This window comes from Trichomycterus rosablanca, chromosome 3, assembly GCF_030014385.1.
Source record: "Trichomycterus rosablanca isolate fTriRos1 chromosome 3, fTriRos1.hap1, whole genome shotgun sequence".
Taxonomy (NCBI): domain Eukaryota; kingdom Metazoa; phylum Chordata; class Actinopteri; order Siluriformes; family Trichomycteridae; genus Trichomycterus; species Trichomycterus rosablanca.
In genome coordinates this window covers 6726178-6746602 of record NC_085990.1, presented here as the reverse complement: position 1 = coordinate 6746602, position 20425 = coordinate 6726178, and the positions used below count along the sequence as shown (strand labels likewise).

The window sequence follows — 20425 nt, the reverse complement described above, 5'->3', positions numbered from 1 at the left end:
TGAGAGAGTGTGAGAGCTGTACTACTAAATTGAACACACCTGCTCCCTATGCACCTAGTAACACTAACGAGTCACATGACATTTTGAAGGGAAAATGACAAGCAGTGCTCAATTTGGACATTTAGGGGTGTAGTCTCTTAGGGGTGTACTCACTTTTGTTGCCGATGGTTTAGACATTAATGGCTGTATTTTGAGTTATTTTGAGGGAAGAATAAATTTACACTGTTATATAAGCTGCACACAGACTACTTTTCATTGTGTCAAAGTGTCATTTTGTCAGTGTTGTCCCATGAAAAGATATACTTAAATATCTGCAGAAATGTGAGAGGTGTACTCACTTTTGTGATACACTGTAGGAGGGTTGTGTCAGGAAGGACATCCAGCATTAAAAAATGTGCCAAATCAATTATGCGGACAAATGATCTGCTGTAGCACCCCTAATGGCAGCAGCCGAAAGGAATCATTCACCAGCATATAAGGGAATATCAAGGGAAGCCTTAATATTTACCTTAACCTTTTACCTTTTCAGCATTTAGCAGACGCTTTTATACAAAGCGACTTACAGTACTGTGACAGTATGCTGTCTAAGCAATTGAGGGTTAAGGGCCTTGCTCAAGGGCCCAACAGTAGCAACCTGCCAGTGGTAAAACTTGAACCAGTAATCTTTCAATTACCAGTCCAGTACCTTAACCAATAGGCTAATACTGCCCTACTGCCCTAATATTAAGAGTAAACTAAAGAAAAAAGTGAAGAGATATAATATGTGATTTCAGTATTTAGACTGCTAAAGTTCTTTCTGCAATAAGTATAATACTTAGCATTAATAGGACGGGATTTGCATAAAACAAAGCACGGAATGTAATTAATGCTTGTGTTTGCCTGGGTAAATCTGTATGTGACTTACTGTGAATGTTTTCTTTATGAAGGCTCCTCCTGGAGTCTGCAGCTCCTCTGGGCTTACTTGTCTTTTCAGTACTGTGTGAAACACACACATATGCATACACACACACAAACACACACACACAGATAGGCTGTCACAGGGTGTGGTTGGTCTGTCGGTGGTGATATTAGTTTGGCAGTTCATTACAGTAATGAGTCACTTCTCTCTAACACTAGTGTATACAGGCATGTTAAGCTTTTTTAAGTCAGTCATAATTTATGAAAGAACCAGTCAAAGTCTCAGCAGACCCAGCTTGAGCTTTATTACACATTTTTTTCATATGGCCGTCTCATACAAGCTGCTGTTGTTAAACATGTAGAATGTGGCTGAGACCTAAAAAATAGGTTTCATAGGATGCATAGTGTATTTCTGTTAGCATAATATGTACCCACAACATGACAGACTGAACTTTACTGCTTACTGAACTTTATGCTGGTGACAATCAGGATGCTCCTTCTCTTGGCCCATTACGGCCATTATTTCCATAAACAATTTAAAAGGTCAACTCAACACACCACAAGACATGTTTCCACTGGCCATTAATCTAATTCAAATGAGCTCAATTCCAGAAAAGTTAACTGTGTCTCTAGAACTTGTTGACATTTGGCTTGCATTAAGAATAGCAGAGTCTTGACTTGCATTTGCGGAAATAATGATGAATGGTGTTTATTATCAACCATTTGATAAGTATTGAGCCAATGTGGTGGTGATATCCATCACATAAGCTTTCTGGTCTGGCCTTGCTCTTTGTGTCCAGAGATTTCTTTGGATTCCTGGAATATCTTCATGACATTATGCAGGAGGGTAAAATACCTAAATTGTTATTAAGAAATGTTGTTCTTCAACTGTTAGACTGTTTGCTAAAATATTTTTGGTCTGGATGTTCCTTTAACAGCAAGTTTTTCCCCTAAAATTTCACGTCTGTAAACCTAAATTGGATGTTCTGTAGGCATCAATTTCAAAATATTTGGATATTTAAAGTGAAATGTTATATACATAATATGGCCAAAAGTATTTGGACACCTGACCATGAGTTTGTTGGACATCCAGTTTCAAAAACCAATGATAATAAAATAGTGACCTATGTTTGATCTTTTAGCTGGGCGGCACAATGACTCAGTGGGTAGCACTGTCGCCTCACAGCAAGAAGGTCCTGGGTTCGATCCCCAAGTGGGGCGGTCCGGGTCCTTTCTGTGTGGTGTTTGCATGGTTCTGGCTCTGGTTTCCTCCCACAGTCCAAAAACAGCAGTTGGAGACACTAAATTGCCCTATAGGTGAATGGGTGTGTGTATGTATGTGTGTCTGCCCTGCGATGGACTGGCGCCCCGTCCAGGGTGTTACTGTGTGCCTTGCGCCCATTGAAAAGCTGGGATAGGCTCCAGCACCCCCCTACGACCCTGATTGGATAAGCGGTTAAGAAAGTGTAAAAAAGTGTTTGATCTTTTAGCTATAACAACAGCCACTCTTCTGAGAAGGCTTCTCAAAATAATTATGACACAAGAAGTATGTCTGTGGGAATTTGAGCCAACTGTGGGAATATAAAGCCTCAACTGATGTTCCAGTTCATTCCAAAGCTGTTCACTAGGGTTGAGGTTAGGGCTCTGTGCAGGCCACTGGAGTTTCTTCAAACTAAGCTTCTTTTTCATGTCTTTATAGGCTTTGATTGTGCACAGGTGCATGCTGGGACAGGAAATGACCCACTCTGCAAAACTGTTGCTGCAAAGTTGAAAGCATAATTTCCTTTATGTAATTGATTTATTACACCTGTTAGAAATTGTTGTGGCTGAAACACATAAAGAACTAGTGACATTAGAAGGGGTGTCGCAGTACTCTTTTCCAGTTTGCATCCTACACACTGTATTAACTAGAACTGAAATTGAGTTGGAATCATTTTAATCATTTAAAAAAGGGAAAAAGAGAAAGAACAAGCTTAATAAATAAAAGTGTATCTTGGCACAATGGCTGTAATAGCACAGTGTACCTGCATGATGATTTACTATGATAAGAAATTCTAGACAGATAATGCCAAACCAAAATAGAGCACAAGGTCACAGACAAGGTCATGTAAAGGTGTGGTTCCCTAAAAAATGCTGGTAGATTATTTAAATAGGACAAGCACATAAGAAACAAACAAGAGAACTCACACTGAAATTATGGGGATCTATAAATACACATGATCATGCAATTTGAAAAGGCTCTCAAATCTTCTAGCTAATGAACTTGCATTTACTACAGCATTTAGCAGACGCTTTTATCCAAAGCGACTTACAGTACTGTGACAGTATACTGGGCCCAACAGTGGCAACCTGGCAGTGGTGAGGCTTGAACCAGTGACCTTTTGATTACTAGTCCAGTACCTTAACCGCTAGACTACAACTGCCCTTCTTAAATTACACCTTAGAAACTGTACACAATTAGCAAGCTTGTAGCTAGAAGGCTAACTAGCTAACTGCTTAAGGGTCAGTAGGTTTTGTGGGTCCTAGGGGCCTAGGTTTAAACTTCATCCTAGGTTTAAACCGATCAAATTTCCCATTTCCCAGGTAAATTGACTGCTCTAAATTGACACTGGGTGAACCTGACCAGGATAAAGTGGTGGTAAAATGTGAAAATGATAATGATGATGGTATAAATGGTATCTATTGTTTAAAATAAACATTTATCAGTAAGTGTTATTGGCTACACTATGTCATGAGCATTACATGCATTGAACAAGGCAAACCTTAGGTAGTGAGGGTGTCAACACTGGGCACAAGGACAGGAAGTCCCTGGACAGTATGCCAATCCAACGCAGAGTCACCCCCAAATAAGAAATAGTCAATCAATCATGTCTGTATGTATGTAAACACCCGACCCTGAATCCTAGCAGTAGTGGGCTGGCTTGATTTATCACTGCGTAACATGGGTAACTTTTCTCTATCATCTTCTCCAGCGCTGCTCTGTGTCTGATGAAAGCAATCCAGCGCTGCTCTGTGTCTGATGAAAGCAATCCAGCGCTGCTCTGTGTCTGATGAAAGCAATCCAAGATTGCTTTCATCAGACACAGAGCAGCGCTGGAGAAGATGATAGAGAAAAGTTACCCATGTGCTTCTCAAACCAAGATGTTCTTCTGAATACATCCAAAACTGCAAATATGATTTATAGGTTTCCCGTTCCAGTAGTGTATAATTTCTAAAACGCCTACTGTCCGATTTATGGGAGTAGAGCTCAGGCATGCTGGGATTGGAGGAGCCCAGCAACCATGGACCAATCTGTAAACAGACACATGGCTGCCAAACCGAGGCACACACTGACTCATACACACACACACACACACACACACACACACACACACAGAGCCTCTGTTTAACTTTATTGCTCTCCGGCATTATGAGGCAAGACAGCGTTTCAATGGTTTAATATTAGATTTTGTCTGTATTTTACAGTTTCTGGGTTTTCTTGCAAGCTGATTAACAAGTCATTATCGTGAACATTTTTGCCCTCTTTGACTAGACTGTTGAAAGTGAAAAACGTATTAATTTTGTAATAAATTTTTTTTACAAATTGTTTAGTTAAAAGTTTAGTTATTTTTACATCAGCTGTATTCTTAGTTTTTTATTTTCACACAGATAAGCACATTCAACACATTTACGTAGTTTAACTTTACAATCATGAACAAAAATATCTCTTAAAATATCTAACCATACCATAAACTACTTTTAAATACTGTACCTTGTGACCAATGGATAAGCGAAGGACTCAAAATTAAGCACTTCCAATAGAACTTGATTTTGAACCGGTTCCGCGTGTTTCCACCAAAAAAAAGAGGTTCCAGACAGCGAACTAGCGTTCTAATCTGGCACCACAGAATACTTGGTTTTTCAGCGCAAACCGTGACGTCATCTGTGGGTGTGTCACAGCTTAGCGGTTTGGAGCGGACGCTTTTACATGAGAATCTGAGCTGCATAAACACCACACGTGAAGTAAATCCAGCTAAACACAGATACATGTGGAGCTTTTAGAGTGGATTTGATGCTTATTTCACACAAATGGATGTTCGTGTCGTGGAACTTTAGTGATGTTTTATCGCTCAGGCCGAGCGCTGAGCAAATCGGCTATTTGTGCCGAGGGTCGCGGTGATAGCGAAGCGCAAAATGCGTCAATAAACTAAAGAAAACAACAACTGCGACACGTCTATGTCTGCTTATCACCAATAGTTGATTGATGCTTTTTGCATAAAAACGAACATCTGTAACAACAGCACAAATCTCACAGATAATCTACACGCTCCACCATCATGCTACTCTTTACTTTCTTTATGTAACGCCCACCATTGATGACGCAGGCTTGGTTCCCAAAACTGGTGGAAACGCAGCTGGTTCTCTACAAAACACCAAGGTTCAAAGAAACCCGAACAGAACCGGTTCAAGAACCAGGGTTCTTTTGGTGGAAAAGCGCTAACAGTGCTGTCGACCAGCCAACCTACAGCAGCTTAGAAAGTAGACTGCCGCCCAAGTAAGAATCACCTGCTCAATGATATGCACCCTGAGATTAAATTCTAGTGGTGCCATGCAGCAACTGTTGGGCCCTGGAGCAAGGCCCTTAACTCTCATGTATGTATATAGGACAAAGAAAGGCATTTGATTCTATGAATGAACTTGATACCTAATAATAATAACATTTTGTTGCTGATCACACACTAGGTAATGGGGTCTGATGAAACCTTTTTAGTTATTTTGTCACAATGACTCGAACTGTTTTGGATGGGTAGGATCATTGAACAGGTGGACAATAAGTGGACAGAACTGAAAAGTCAAGTTCATGTCAAACTTGGGGACAGAAGTAGCCTAGTGGGCTATCAACTGGAAGTTGAAAAGTAGGAATCCCAGCTCTGCCATACAGCCACTGTTGGGCCCTTGAACAAGGCCCTCTACCTTTCCAGCACAAGGGGCGTCGTACAATAGCTGACCCTGTGCTCTGACCTCAGCTTCGAAACAAGATGGGATATGCAAAGAAATATTTCGTTGTATTGTACACCTACAGTATATATGTATATATGAAAAATAAAGGCATTCTATTCTAAAACCAACATATTGCTGAAACCATTTTAGCACTGTGATGACAATAACATAGTAATGCCATGGTGGAGTGTGTTTCTCTAGTATGACTTTAGTGGACACTAAACACTTTTCACACAGTGTGTTCAGTCTTTATCCATAAATACTGAATGGTTCTGCCCAACCCTAAACACACAGACTCTTTTCTGAGCCATCAGTGCAGTTTTTGTTCAACCAAACATCAATTCAGGTTGGAATGCAGGAAAGTAGATAAATGTGTAACGTTTTGGCCCATGGGAGGTTTGCCTCCTCTGTTTATTCCTTCCCAAAGTGGCTGTGTGAGAGCAGGAAACACTCTGTAGTGAAAAGGCGGCTTATTCGAGATGAACCCGTGGTCGCAATTAAGGGTTTGTGAAATGTTTTATGCTGTAATGGTGCCTAGGAGAGCCAGGGAGATGTATAGTGGTTGGGAAGATTTTTTTATCTATTTATCTGTGTGTGTGTGTGTGTGTGTTTCTGTAGCTGTGTGGAAACTGTTTAGTTCTGAGTCAATGCCTGCTGGCTGTGCTCTCCTTTTCAGGATTGTGTGTGCCTGCCAGAACACACACACACACACACACACACACACACACACACACGCACACACATCCGGATCCAGGCTATCATTTTAAGCAGTGGGTCAGATTGTCTGTCCTCTAACTCACTGCTGCTCAAACATCTGTACTACAAACACTGAGACAGAGATGATGACCTGAGGGCTTTAGCTGTAAGAGATGTCAAAGCGCTGCTTTACCACTGTAATCTGTGCTCATATTGAGTTTGCCATCAGTGGTTATTATATATAGCTGTAGCTCATCACACAAACTTGGACGACCTATTATTACACTTTGCTTAAGGCGCAGAGCTGAAAAGCTGGTGTGAAATGATTTGAACGGTCACACAAAGAGCCTGAAAAGGCTTCAGACAAAAGATGAAATACAGGTTCAGAATCAAATTGATAAATTCTTAACAAAAACAAGTTACATAAGCTTGGCAAAAGGCAGATTCAAAGTAGCCACCCTGTGCCTGATGAGAGCTTGGCACACTCTTGGCATTCTTTCAACCGACTTGATAAAGTAATTACCAGGGATGCTTTTGCAACTGTGTTGAAATAGTATTAGGAAACCCCTTCTAATTGAGGAATTCATGTTTTTCAGCCTCACCAGGTGTAACAAATCAATTAAATAAAGGAATGTATAGCTTCAGATTTTGCCACAACAGTGTAGGAAAGGCCCTTGTTTCCCTGTGCTCTATAAAGACAAAAAGAAAAGCTCAGTTTAAAGCTTTTAAACTCCAGCGGTCTGCACAGAGCCCTAATGTCAGAGCTCAGAACTGGAACATCAATTGAGGCTTTCTTGACCAACATCAGTGCCCAGGCATACAAATGCTTTTTTGACTGAATGAGCACAGACATACTTTACTTTAGTCTTATGAGAAGCTTTCTCAGAGGTGTGGCTGTTGTTATAGCTGAAACAATTACATCAAGGTCACTCTATTTTAATACCATTTGTTTCTAAAATGTGATGCCAAACAAGCTCATGTTCAGGTGTCCAAAAGCTTTTGGCCATATGTTGTATATTGAGCACCTGTGGGCTGCTTTTCCTTGACTATCCAGCCAAATTAATCCCAGACAATCTCTATTTGGTTTAGGTCAGATGACTGTGGAGGCCAGGTCATGTGACACAGCAAGTAATTTCCTTTTTGTCAAGTATCTGGTAGACAGCTTGAAGGTGTGTTTTGGGTCATTGTCCATTTTAAAAACAAATGATGGCTGAGAATAGGGGTTGTAAACAAATAGAGCTATTTAAGACACACCCTACTTTGTTGACACTACTCATTGGCATCACCCATGAACAAAGACAAAAGAAGTTTATTGTGTGCCTGAACATTAACCTTTTAAGGTGCACAAAATAACATGTCATGTCACCACTTCTAAATAAAACAGTCAACATGTCACTAGTTATTAATAAAATAGCTGCATTTAAAATACATTATATTACATTATATATACGTTTTGTACGAATATCCATATATGGGCATTTAATATTTAGATTTGTGTAAAAAAACAAACTTCGAATCATCATCAATGTCTCTGAATCAAGAGAACATTCAGTCAGGTGCGTCCAATCTTTTGGTCTGGACTGCTACTGTATGTAAAACACCCAGACCACAATCTGTGAGGACATGCCCAAAGATATAAAGTAACTCAATTCAGCAAGAAAATCTGGGGTCTGGCAACTGCTTCATCGTCACAGCTATGGCAGCTATACACCAAGTACAAAATCAGATTCTGCTAACTGCTTACTAACCTAAATTTATCAAACAAAGTATTTACCATTAAAAGAGCTGCACTTTGGCCACTCAGGTGGCGCAGCGGTAAAAACACACGCTAGCACACCAGAGCTGGGATCTCGAATACATCGTATCGAATCTCAGCTCTGCCATCCGGATGGGCTGAGCGGCCACATGAACAACGATTGGCCTGTTGTTCATATTAAGCGGGGAATTAAGCCAGATAGGGACTCCTCGTGACTGATGCGGCTGCGACCTCTTCTGGCTGATTGATGGCGTGTCTCTCAGTACGCAAGGCTGATTCGCATATACTGTATACACTCGCCTAATGTGGGTGAAAAAATGCATGCGGCTGCTGCCCGTGTTGGGGGGGGGGGAGGGCGTGGGTTAGCTTCCTTCTCCTCAAATCAGAGTGGTGGTCGGCATTAGTGGAGAGAAAGCATGACGCAATCAGGCAATCTTATATATATATATATATATAAGAGCTGCACTTTAAGTATCCACTCTCATTTGTATATGCACAGCGATTTGACTAATGTCATAGTTTCATTCATAAAATGCAAAGATTTCAACCAGATGTGGTTAAACTGTCCCTGACATGTGTGCAAAGTGTTTACTACAACATCAATCCCTCAGAGAGAGCACAAAAACAACAGTATTTTCAGTAAGAGAGCTGACAGTTTCACCCAGCCATGTTATACCATCATTGTGCAGTACAAGAAATAAATGCTGTTACTATTAAATGAAATTACATCTTAAGTTGTTGTTTTATAGTTTCCTAACCTACTCAATAATAACTGTAACACTGTTTAATTAACAAGAGACCCAAGCTCTGTATTGGCAAGCTCTTAGACAGGAAAGGAAGTCACTTATGAGGATAAGAGGCTGACTTCTCTAGAGATTACAACATTTTTATAGGTCGATGATAGCGCAGTGGAACAGTAAAGGATGTCCTACTATGATTTTTATAATCAAAAAGCAAACAAACCCACAACCTTTTAACCCAGCAGGTCCCTCTATAAAGAGAAACAGCCATGACAGAATGTACATAGATTATTACAAACTAGGCTACAGTGCTAAAATTATAGGACTTAAAGAGTGTACAGTTACAATGAAACCATTTAAACACTGAAACTGGTCTAGTTTTAATTCTAGATTATGCAAATACAATACATGCAAAATACACTCTGTTGACAATAAACATGGACATCTGAGTTTGTTGTACATCTTATTCCAAAACAATGAGCATTAATATGGACCCCAATCCCAGGCAGTAAGAAATGTGCCTGGTATTCAATTGTAATTTCAATTTGGGTTCAGGGCAGAGATGGGGACTCGAGTGTGTGACTTTAGACTCGACTTGACTAGTTTTAAATGACTCGGACTCGACTTGTAAACAAATGACTCGCAAAAAATGACTCGTAAACAACAAGAGTCCTTAGCGGACTCGGACTCTAGACTAAAGACTTTTGACTTGACTCAGACTCTAGACTAAAGACTTGTGACTTGACTCGGACTCTAGACTAAAGACTTGTGACTTGACTCTGACTCTAGACTAAAGACTTGTGATTTGACTCTGACTCCAGACTAAAGACTTGTGACTTGACTCAGACTCTAGACTAAAGACTTGTGACTTGACTCGGACTCTAGACTAAAGACTTGTGACTTGACTCGGACTCTAGACTAAAGACTTGTGATTTGACTCAGACTCGACTAAAGACTTGTGACTTGACTCGGACTTATATTCTGTGATATGTGAACATCTCTGGTTCAGGGTTCTGAGTTTCTCATCGCAAACTCACCACACCATGGATGCCAAGACTGGGAGATATTTGCTTATTCTTTCTTGCTGACTTTTTCAGGATTATTTTGTAGTGAGTGTCAATGAATTGCTCTCCATCCACATACTTATTTCAGTCAGGGCTCTGACTTGGTCACTCCAGGACATTCAGCCTCCTATCCTTAGTCTACTTGGTGGTGTGCTTAGGGTACCACTCCTATTGGCAAGGCACCAATAAAAGAACTCTTTCAGCTGATTGGTTGTTTGTTTGTTTAGTCAGTTGGTTTGTCATTCATTGATTGATTGATTCATTGATTAATCAATTATTTGGCTGATCAGTCAGTTGGATAGTCAGTAGGCTGGATGGTTGGTTAATTTTTTGGTCAGTCAGTCAGTAATTGGTTGGTTGGTATATGTGGTGTGTAAAAATGAGGTCAATTAAAAGAATGAATGAGCTCCTCTTACCAGATTTGGGGTTGCAGAGAACAGGGGGACTGCTGCTGAGAGTGGGACTGCTGCTGAAATAACCACTGCTGCCACAACTACTGCTCAGGCTGCTGCGCCTCACTGCTGACACCACCTTAATCTCTTTAGTGGGGCTCACTGGAGAAAAAAAAGGCATGTGAGAAAACAACTGCCGAACATACAGAGAATGAAGACATGTTGAAATCTCTCTTTCACTTCTCTGTTTGACATGTTCTGCATAAACTGTTACATGTGTTACACACAAACAAGTGCAAGACATGCAGACAAATGTAATAATTAATAATGAATAAATAATGATGCTGTTATAATGTCATTTCCTTTCTCATGGGCTGCAGAGATGTTTTTTTGTAGCAGAATGTTTTCCAGTGAGGACGCTATTGCTAATACACAGGGCTAGCTTGTATCGTACCATGAGAAGCACATGAATGTCATAAAAATACACAAGCACAGCACATCACATGCACACAAAAACAAAGCACGAGGTCAAAATTCAAGCAGCTATAAGAAGAGGAAGCACAGGGGCTCTCTCTCTCTCACTACACACTGATATAATATCCTGTGCTGTAAAAAAAAACTGCAGGAACACATACCGCCACTCTCAACACTATACACTGATCAGCCTTAACATTAAAACCACCTCCTTGTTTCTACACTCACTGTCCATTTATCAGGTCCACTTACCATATAGAAGTACTTTGTAGTTCTACAATTACTGACTGTAGGCCATCTGTTTCTTTGCATACTTTTTTAGCCTGCTTTCACTGTTCTTCAATGGTCAGGACCCCCACAGGACTACCACAAATCAGGAATTATTTAGGTGGTGGATCACTGGATCATTCTCAGCACTGCAGTGACACTGACATGGTGGTGGTGTGCTAGTGTGTGTTGTGCTGGTATGAGTGGATCAGACACAGCAGCGCTGCTGGAGTTTTTAAATACTGTGTCCACTCACTGTCCACTCTATTAGACACTCCTACCTAGTTGGTCCACCTTGTAGATGTAAAGTCAGAGACGATCACTCATCTATTGCTGCTGTTTGAGTTGGTCATTTTCTAGACCTAACAAAGCATGCAGAGAAACAGATGGACTTCAGTCAGTAATTGTAGAACTACAAAGTGCTTCTATATGGTAAGTGGAGCTGATAAAATGGACAGTGAGTTTAGAAACAAGGAGGTGGTTTTAATGTTATGGCTGATCGGTGTAGCAACATACATACACTGTGTTCCAAATTATTATGCAAATAATATTTTCTCAGATTTTCCAAAATTACCTATATGAATTGCAGTCATTGTAATTTTCCAGTCATCAACTATTAGAGTACAATTGAAAGGTTTTTGAACAAACTGCCAATGATAACAGTATATTTTAAAAAAAATAAAACACTCAAAATGCACTCAAAATGCATGTTCCAAATTATTATGCACAGCAGAGTTTTCAACCTTTTCATTTTTATAAAGAACAAAAAAATGGTCATTTGTGAAATTATAAGCATTAGCAGGTTATTACAAACTGAAATCAAACAGTTTTCAAGTCAAAACTTTATTCTAGGTGATGTTACATTTGCACATAGGACCCCTTGTTCGAAAGGAGCTTCTGAACTCTCTCGTCCATTGAATTTGTCAGGTTTTGGATGGTATCTGCTTCAATTGTTTTGCATGAGGACAGAATACCCTCCCAGAGCTGTTGCTTAGATGTGAACTGCCTCCCGCCATCATAGACACTCCTTTGGATGATGCTCCAGAGGTTCTCAATGGGGTTGAGGTCAGGGGAGCATGGGGGCCACACCATAAGTTTGTCCCCTTTTATGCCCATAGCAGCCAGAGATGCAGATGTGTTCTTTGCAGCATGAGACGGTGCATTATCATGCATGAAAATGATCTTGCTGCGGAATGCACGGTTCTTCTTCTTGAACCATGGCAGGAAGTGCTGTTTGAGAAACTCCACATACATTATGGAGGTCATCTTTACCCCTTCAGGGATCCTAAAGGGGCCGACAATCTCTCTCCCCATGATTCCAGCCCAAAACATTACTCCACCTCCTCCTTGTTGGCGCCGTAGCCTTGTTTGCATGGGGTGTCCATCAACCAGCCATCCTCCACTCCATCCATCTGGACCATCGAGCGTTGCACGGCACTCATCGGTGAACAAAACAGTTTTGAAGTCAGTCTTCATGTATTGTTTGGCCCACTGGAGCCGTTTCTGCTTGTGTGCAGTGGATAGAGGAGGTCGACAGGATGGCTTACGCACAGCTGCAAACCTCTGAAGGACCCTGCATCTTGTTGTTCGGGGGACGTTGGAGGCACCAGCAGTTTCAAAAACTTGTCTGCTGCTATGACAAGGCATTTTTGCAGCTGCTCTTTTAACCTGACGTAATTGCCTGTTGGAAAGAGTCCTCAATTTTCCCTTATCAGCACGCACATGTGTGTGCTCTGAATCAGCTACATACTTCTTGATTGTGCGATGATCACGATGAAGTGTCTTGGCAATGTTGATTGTAGTCATGCCTTGACCTAAACACTCCACAATTTGTTGCTTCTCAGCAGCCGACACATCCTTTTTCTTTCCCATTTTGGCTGAAAATGTAGGCTGCTTAATAATGTGGGACAGCCTTCTTAAATAGTCTTGCCTTTAATTGGACACACCTGCCAAACTAATTAGCACAGGTGTCTGCAATTGCTTTCAGTGATATAAAGAGCCCTGACACACATCACGATCAATGAGTTTAACTGACAAACAAAAAAATTCTTACCTTATCACTCCTAAACACTTTTTGCATAATAATTTGGAACACAGTGTAATAATCACCATCCCAATTATTTATTATTAAAAGAATTCAGTAAATGTGCAACATAAACTCTGGAAAGTGCATCTGTATATTACGGGATACCCGTTTATTCACTTCAAATCCACCCAGAGTTGACGTTAAATGTTAGCACACGTTTGCAATAAGACACAATAAGCAAATGGACCAAATACATTTGCTTTTTTGCCAATTAACAGACACTTTTATTCAAAGCAACTTAAAGTATACAGTATGAGCAATTAAAGGTTAAGGGCCTTGCTCAAGGACCCAACAATGGCAACCTGGCAGTGGTACGGTTTAAACCAGCGACCTGTTGATTACTAGTCCAGTACCTTAACCGCTAGGCTACAATCTGCCCAATAGAATTCAGTGTCCAAAAGTATTTTTTCTTCTTTAATGACAGGTGCTCAAAATCATAGGAGTAGTTTAGAATGGCCAATCCACTGATTGTCATGATTTGGGAGATGGGGCAAAACCAGTACCCAAAGAAAACTGGTGGACACCAAACCCTATACAATCATTAACTAGAGAAAAGATCAAACAAGTCCAAAGAAACCCTGAAGCTGTTTTGCCCGATCCTGTATATAAAGGGGTCGCCACAGCAGATCTGGATGCCCTTCCTGACACGACCCTTCTATTTCTTTCTCAGCACTGAGAGCACAATAAGAATTGTGTCTCCCAATGGCTAGGCTGTTTCAGCCAAGGACATCAGCCAACCATGTCCATGCAGATGCCTAGCCGGCCAATGCCAATAGAGTTTCAAACCCTATATTCTCAGACCTTGGAAGTAAAAGTAAATTTAAATGAAATGTATAAATATTGATATGGATATATAAGAAATATATCAGTATATCAGTACATTACACACACTATATAGCAATATCATAAACAGATCTTATTATTAATATATTATTATTCAGATGTCACCATCTAACCAGTGTGTATAACGATATATAAGAATATACAGTGTATCACAAAAGTGAGTACACCCCTCACATTTCTGCAGATATTTAAGTATATCTTTTCATGGGACAACACTGACAAAATGACACTTTGACACAATGAAAAGTAGTCTGTGTGCAGCTTATATAACAGTGTAAATTTATTCTTCCCTCAAAATAACTCAATATACAGCCATTAATGTCTAAACCACTGGCAACAAAAGTGAGTACACCCCTTAGTGAAAGTTCCTGAAGTGTCAATATTTTGTGGCCACCATTATTTCCCAGAACTGCCTTAACTCTCCTGGGCATGGAGTTTACCAGAGCTTCACAGGTTGCCACTGGAATGCTTTTCCACTCCTCCATGACGACATCACGGAGCTGGCGGATATTCGAGACTTTGCGCTCCTCCACCTTCCGCTTGAGGATGCCCCAAAGATGTTCTATTGGGTTTAGGTCTGGAGACATGCTTGGCCAGTCCATCACCTTTACCCTCAGCCTCTTCAATAAAGCAGTGGTCGTCTTAGAGGTGTGTTTGGGGTCATTATCATGCTGGAACACTGCCCTGCGACCCAGTTTCCGGAGGGAGGGGATCATGCTCTGCTTCAGTATTTCACAGTACATATTGGAGTTCATGTGTCCCTCAATGAAATGTAACTCCCCAACACCTGCTGCACTCATGCAGCCCCAGACCATGGCATTCCCACCACCATGCTTGACTGTAGGCATGACACACTTATCTTTGTACTCCTCACCTGATTGCCGCCACACATGCTTGAGACCATCTGAACCAAACAAATGAATCTTGGCCTCATCAGACCATAGGACATGGTTCCAGTAATCCATGTCCTTTGTTGACATGTCTTCAGCAAACTGTTTGCGGGCTTTCTTGTGTAGAGACTTCAGAAGAGGCTTCCTTCTGGGGTGACAGCCATGCAGACCAATTTGATGTAGTGTGCGGCGTATGGTCTGAGCACTGACAGGCTGACCCCCCACCTTTTCAATCTCTGCAGCAATGCTGACAGCACTCCTGCGCCTATCTTTCAAAGACAGCAGTTGGATGTGACGCTGAGCACGTGCACTCAGCTTCTTTGGACGACCAACGCGAGGTCTGTTCTGAGTGGACCCTGCTCTTTTAAAACGCTGGATGATCTTGGCCACTGTGCTGCAGCTCAGTTTCAGGGTGTTGGCAATCTTCTTGTAGCCTTGGCCATCTTCATGTAGCGCAACAATTCGTCTTTTAAGATCCTCAGAGAGTTCTTTGCCATGAGGTGCCATGTTGGAACTTTCAGTGACCAGTATGAGAGAGTGTGAGAGCTGTACTACTAAATTGAACACACCTGCTCCCTATGCACACCTGAGACCTAGTAACACTAACGAGTCACATGACATTTTGGAGGGAAAATGACAAGCAGTGCTCAATTTGGACATTTAGGGGTGTAGTCTCTTAGGGGTGTACTCACTTTTGTTGCCGGTGGTTTAGACATTAATGGCTGTATATTGAGTTATTTTGAGGGAAGAATAAATTTACACTGTTATATAAGCTGCACACAGACTACTTTTCATTGTGTCAAAGTGTCATTTTGTCAGTGTTGTCCCATGAAAAGATATACTTAAATATCTGCAGAAATGTGAGGGGTGTACTCACTTTTGTGATACACTGTATATATAGAGACTATGGCCTTGGAATAGGATGTCCAACAAGGTCATAATCAGATGTCTACATACTTTTGGCCATACAGTGTACTTTTATCTTCTTCACAAATCATTTCCTAAAGTGTAAGCAAAGTGATCTCAAAGTCCACAGAGGTTCACCTCGGCTAACGTATCCCTGTTTTCTTAAACCCGACTATTAAAGTGACTTTTTTTTTGTACAGAACATTAAATTTAGCACAGCACAAACTGATACAAGCACTGTATGTGTGCTAGACCTAGTGATACAGGAAAACAAGTCCATCAGACTCATTCACACCACTGTAAGAGTACCACTGTGTTTGAGAGAATTCTGTCTCTTCATGCATGAAAAAGCTTAAACTTGATATAAATGTATTTAGTTTTTCACTCATGAAGAATGTGCACACTTAATTCCTTTTAACAACAAAGCAGTGATTGTAGTAAATGATCATGAGTAATTCACACTGTGAGCTGGGAACCAACAAATCTAAAGTTTGATTTAAAGCCTCTCAGTAACGGCGGCACCCAGGTGGAGCAGCGGGATATTCCACAAGCACACCAGGTTTAAAACTCGGCGTTGCCACTGGTCGGCTGGGCGCCATCTAGGGGGCATAATTGGCAGTGCCTGCAGCAGACACGTTTCTGCTAGGGCGGGATGACCAGACTATGTGGGTGGGGTCTTCAAACGCTGTGTAAGGACCCTGATTAGCAGGTAAAGAGGCGACTGTGCAGAGCGCATGGGTGAAAATGGGTTCCGCTAAGGGCTGCGCGCAGATCGAAGGAGGTGTGAGCAGCAATATACCCACCTCGACTGCAATCAGGGATCCCCCAGCAGTGGAAGACAAATTGACTACACTAAATTGGGAGAAAAATGGGAGAAAATGCATAAATATAATAGAAAAAAAGCTTCTCAGTAGCACATTTGTGGGTTTTCTTTGGGTTTGTTGGAACACCTTTGGAAGCATTGACCTTTATCTAGAGAAAGGTGATTAATCAATTCATAGCAATTATAAGGAACAGAGCAAAACTGTTAATAATTGCTGTGTAATCTAGTAACTGAAGTGAAAAATTCAAGTCAAATAAAGCAACCATACGTCCGGTGTGCTTGTCTGAACATGTTTCAGTCTGAATGAATATACCGGCATGTGGGTGATAAGGCTTGAGTAAGGAAACCCAAACAACCACAGCGCTTTATGGATACAGGAACCCACCACTAAGCTCTTCAATTACTTACCAGTTTTAGCCCTTCAGGAAATATGTGGGTTAGTACTTTTACCCAGTACATGTACAGTGCAGTAAAAAGTAATTGACCCCTTCCAATTGTTACTGCATATTTTTACATAATTATTTCAGGTCATTAAAAAATGTTTATATTACATAAAGCTGGCTGCACACTGGCTCGCCTCACAGCAGGAAGGCCCTGGTTCAAGGTGGAACGGTCTGGATCCTTTTTGTGTGGAGTTGGCATGTTTTCCCTGTGTCAGTGTGGGTTTCCTCCGGGAGATTTAACATCATGTGTTCCATCCCATTCATTAGAATTCACAGACATGTGATGAGTATAGCAATACGATGTGAACACAAAACATTGTGAGCATCCTTCTTCTGCTAGTCGCAATACCAGGCCCTCCACTAGTGGACATGCTACATGTGATTGTTTTGTAAATGTTATAGAGAGGTTTTCTGTTCCTAAATGGATACCCTCCCTCCACCACTAGACACCACTAGTCCTATCGCTCCACTCCAGGCGACTGAGAGCATACATGTGTTATTTACTAAATCATCCTAACCTGACAAGAAGCTGTTGTTGCCATTCTCTGTGTTCTGTTTGCGCAGACAGAATGGGCTGTCGTGGCTCTCTGGAATCACATGATTTCTCTCGTTCAGCAGCTCCATCAGCCTCCGCCGCCGCCGAAAATTCATCCGGAACTGAAAGAGCAGGCCACCATCCTCAAAATTGTGACTGTTGGTGACTGAAAGATAAAAAACAATCAAAGACGTAAAAAACAGAGGTGACTCTAACAACAAGCATCATGGTGTTCGAGTGTAGGTGTCAGGAAACCAAAGCTGGCTAGTATTGTTGTGGAAAAGCACCTGTCAAGAAGGTTATTCTATATACTGGTGGACATACAGTTGCAATCAAAATTATTCAAACCCTATTGCAAATCAGGGTTTGAATAATCAAAATGTAAAGCCAATCAAACAAGAACAACTGTGTGATTTCTCCAAATTCAACACAAAATGCCACTTTTAATTACTACAGCATTCTCAGATTTATTATTATTATTTAAATGAAGGTTAATTTAGTTAAAATCAGGTACATATAAGCACTTAATAACAATCAGCCATTAAAATAGACCAGCAATATATGAGTGAAAAGTTTATAGAATAGTTTAAAGCATTCCATGATGTTTCCAAGCTGTAGAATTAGTAACATGTGACAGTACCATGACTGAGCCACCAGGCAAAAGTAGGTGCCAAACCTTGTAAAAGAATTGGCAGTTAGTTTAAAAACTCATTCTCAGTGCAAGACCTAGTAATAAATGACTCACTGAGGTAATTTTTATCAAAGTTTACCATTAAACACTTTACTTTTTATAAATATTGGATTTAAAAAAAAAACTAATATTCCATTCTCTATCCTGGTCAGGGTTATGGCAGGTCTGGGTTTACTGGAAAACACTAGGCACAAGGCAGGAATACCATGGACAGGGCGGCAACAGTGGTGGGCTAGTATAAAAGACCGCTGTGCCACCTGAATGCTCGTGTCTTAGATAAAGTCGCCTAAATATTAAGGGTTACACATTTTTTTGTGGTTTGTTTTTAAAAACTTTGAAGCAAAGCCATAAATGTCCACTTTCCTCGTCAAATATTTTAGTATGAATAAAACCTGCCAGTGTTGTATTCAACGTACTATAAAAATGAGGGGAAAAGTTCCCTCATTGTGTCCACCTTAAATATCAGCATTTCGGATTGTGTGTCGTGTACTGTACAGATGTTGCAAGAATGCAGCTGAGTGGGTATGAATCTTCTCCCACAGATCAGTTAGTACAAAGCCTCCTCTACACTCAGACCCAGTGTCCTTTACCCACTTGCTTCACACACACAATGAAGAGCTGTAACAAACACACAGTCGTTTAACTCTGCCATGACTGCGACCCTTGGGCCATGTACAGCTGAATGCAGAAACACAAGCAGATGCTGGAGTAGTAGAATAAGCACTCTGCCTTAAACAGGAAGAACTGCATTCATGTGACTGGGTATGCGGCGTGGCCTCTTATTATCGGGCCCATTTATGGCTCAACAACTGTTCAGCAGGGCTGCGACTGGTACAGCAACACTGACGGGTGATTTATGCTTGCATTGCCAAGCTCTGTGCATTCAGAGGTGTTACATAACTGCCAGTGGAATGAAGCCACAAACAGCAGCAATAAAGCAACAGACAGTAGGACTGAGGAAGTAAAATGAAGTTTTTTTTAAAGTCAAAGTGTCATCAGTCTCAGTATGTCATGTTTTTTATTTCATCTGCCCAGTCATGGTAAGCTAGCACCACCCGAATGCAAATCTGTTTTTAATGTAAACTCAAAATGCAATACAACTGCAGTAAACAATTTAAACCCTTTATAATTACCTTCTACAATATATTTTTTAAATTTTCTATTTTTCCAACCTTGTCCCCCCAATTTTCTCCCCTAATCTAGGTGTCCAATTACCCTGATTGCATCCTCCACTGATTCAACCCTCCACCGCTGGCTGAGCACGCTTCTAAACTGATACACACCCCCTCCGACACGTGCTCAGTACAGACTGCATTTTTCACCTGCATGAGTCGAGTTCATATATACCGATCAGCACTGTGCACGAAGAGCCACACCCTGATCAGCATTATTCATTATTCGATACAATGTATTCGAAAACCCAGCTCTGGTGTGCTAGCATATTTTACTGCTGCGCCACCTGAGCACATTTCTGCAATAATTATTAATAAAAAATGTTGTCAGATCTTTATCTTCAGTATAAACCCATATACAAAAATGTTGGGACAGTCTAAATCATTAATGCAGTTGAAGCCTAGTGGTTAAGGTACTGGACTAGTAAACAAAAGGCTAGTTCGAACCCCAACTCTGCCAGGTTGCCACTGTTGGGCCACTGGGCAAGACCCTTAACCCTCAATTGCTTAGACAATATACTGTCACAGTACTGTAGGTCGCTTTTGATAAAAGCGTCTACTAAATGCTGAAGATGTAAATGTAATTTATTAATTTATTATCTGTTTTATCACAGCCTCAAGTTTACAAATCTGTGAGTTCTGTTTTATTTTTAAATTAACTTACCTTACCTACTTTTTTAGAACTGGGTTTGTAGTTGATAATTTCAGACAAATACACTGAGCACTGAGGCTCCCCGACCTATACAAAGGACATACAAAGTCTAAATCTG

The 20425-nt window shown here is 40.9% G+C and overlaps 1 protein-coding gene across 1 annotated transcript in view; it reads right to left on the bottom strand.

The window, feature by feature from the left end:
* Nucleotides 1–20425, bottom strand: part of deptor (DEP domain containing MTOR-interacting protein) — a 57180-nt gene that overhangs the window by 10815 nt on the left and 25940 nt on the right. Inside the window, exons 6-8 of the mRNA XM_062992551.1 lie at nucleotides 17776–17958; nucleotides 10550–10687; nucleotides 905–975 (exon numbers count right to left, since the gene is read on the bottom strand). Coding sequence (XP_062848621.1) covers nucleotides 905–975; nucleotides 10550–10687; nucleotides 17776–17958 — 392 coding nt within the window. The remainder of the gene's footprint in view (nucleotides 1–904; nucleotides 976–10549; nucleotides 10688–17775; nucleotides 17959–20425) is intronic.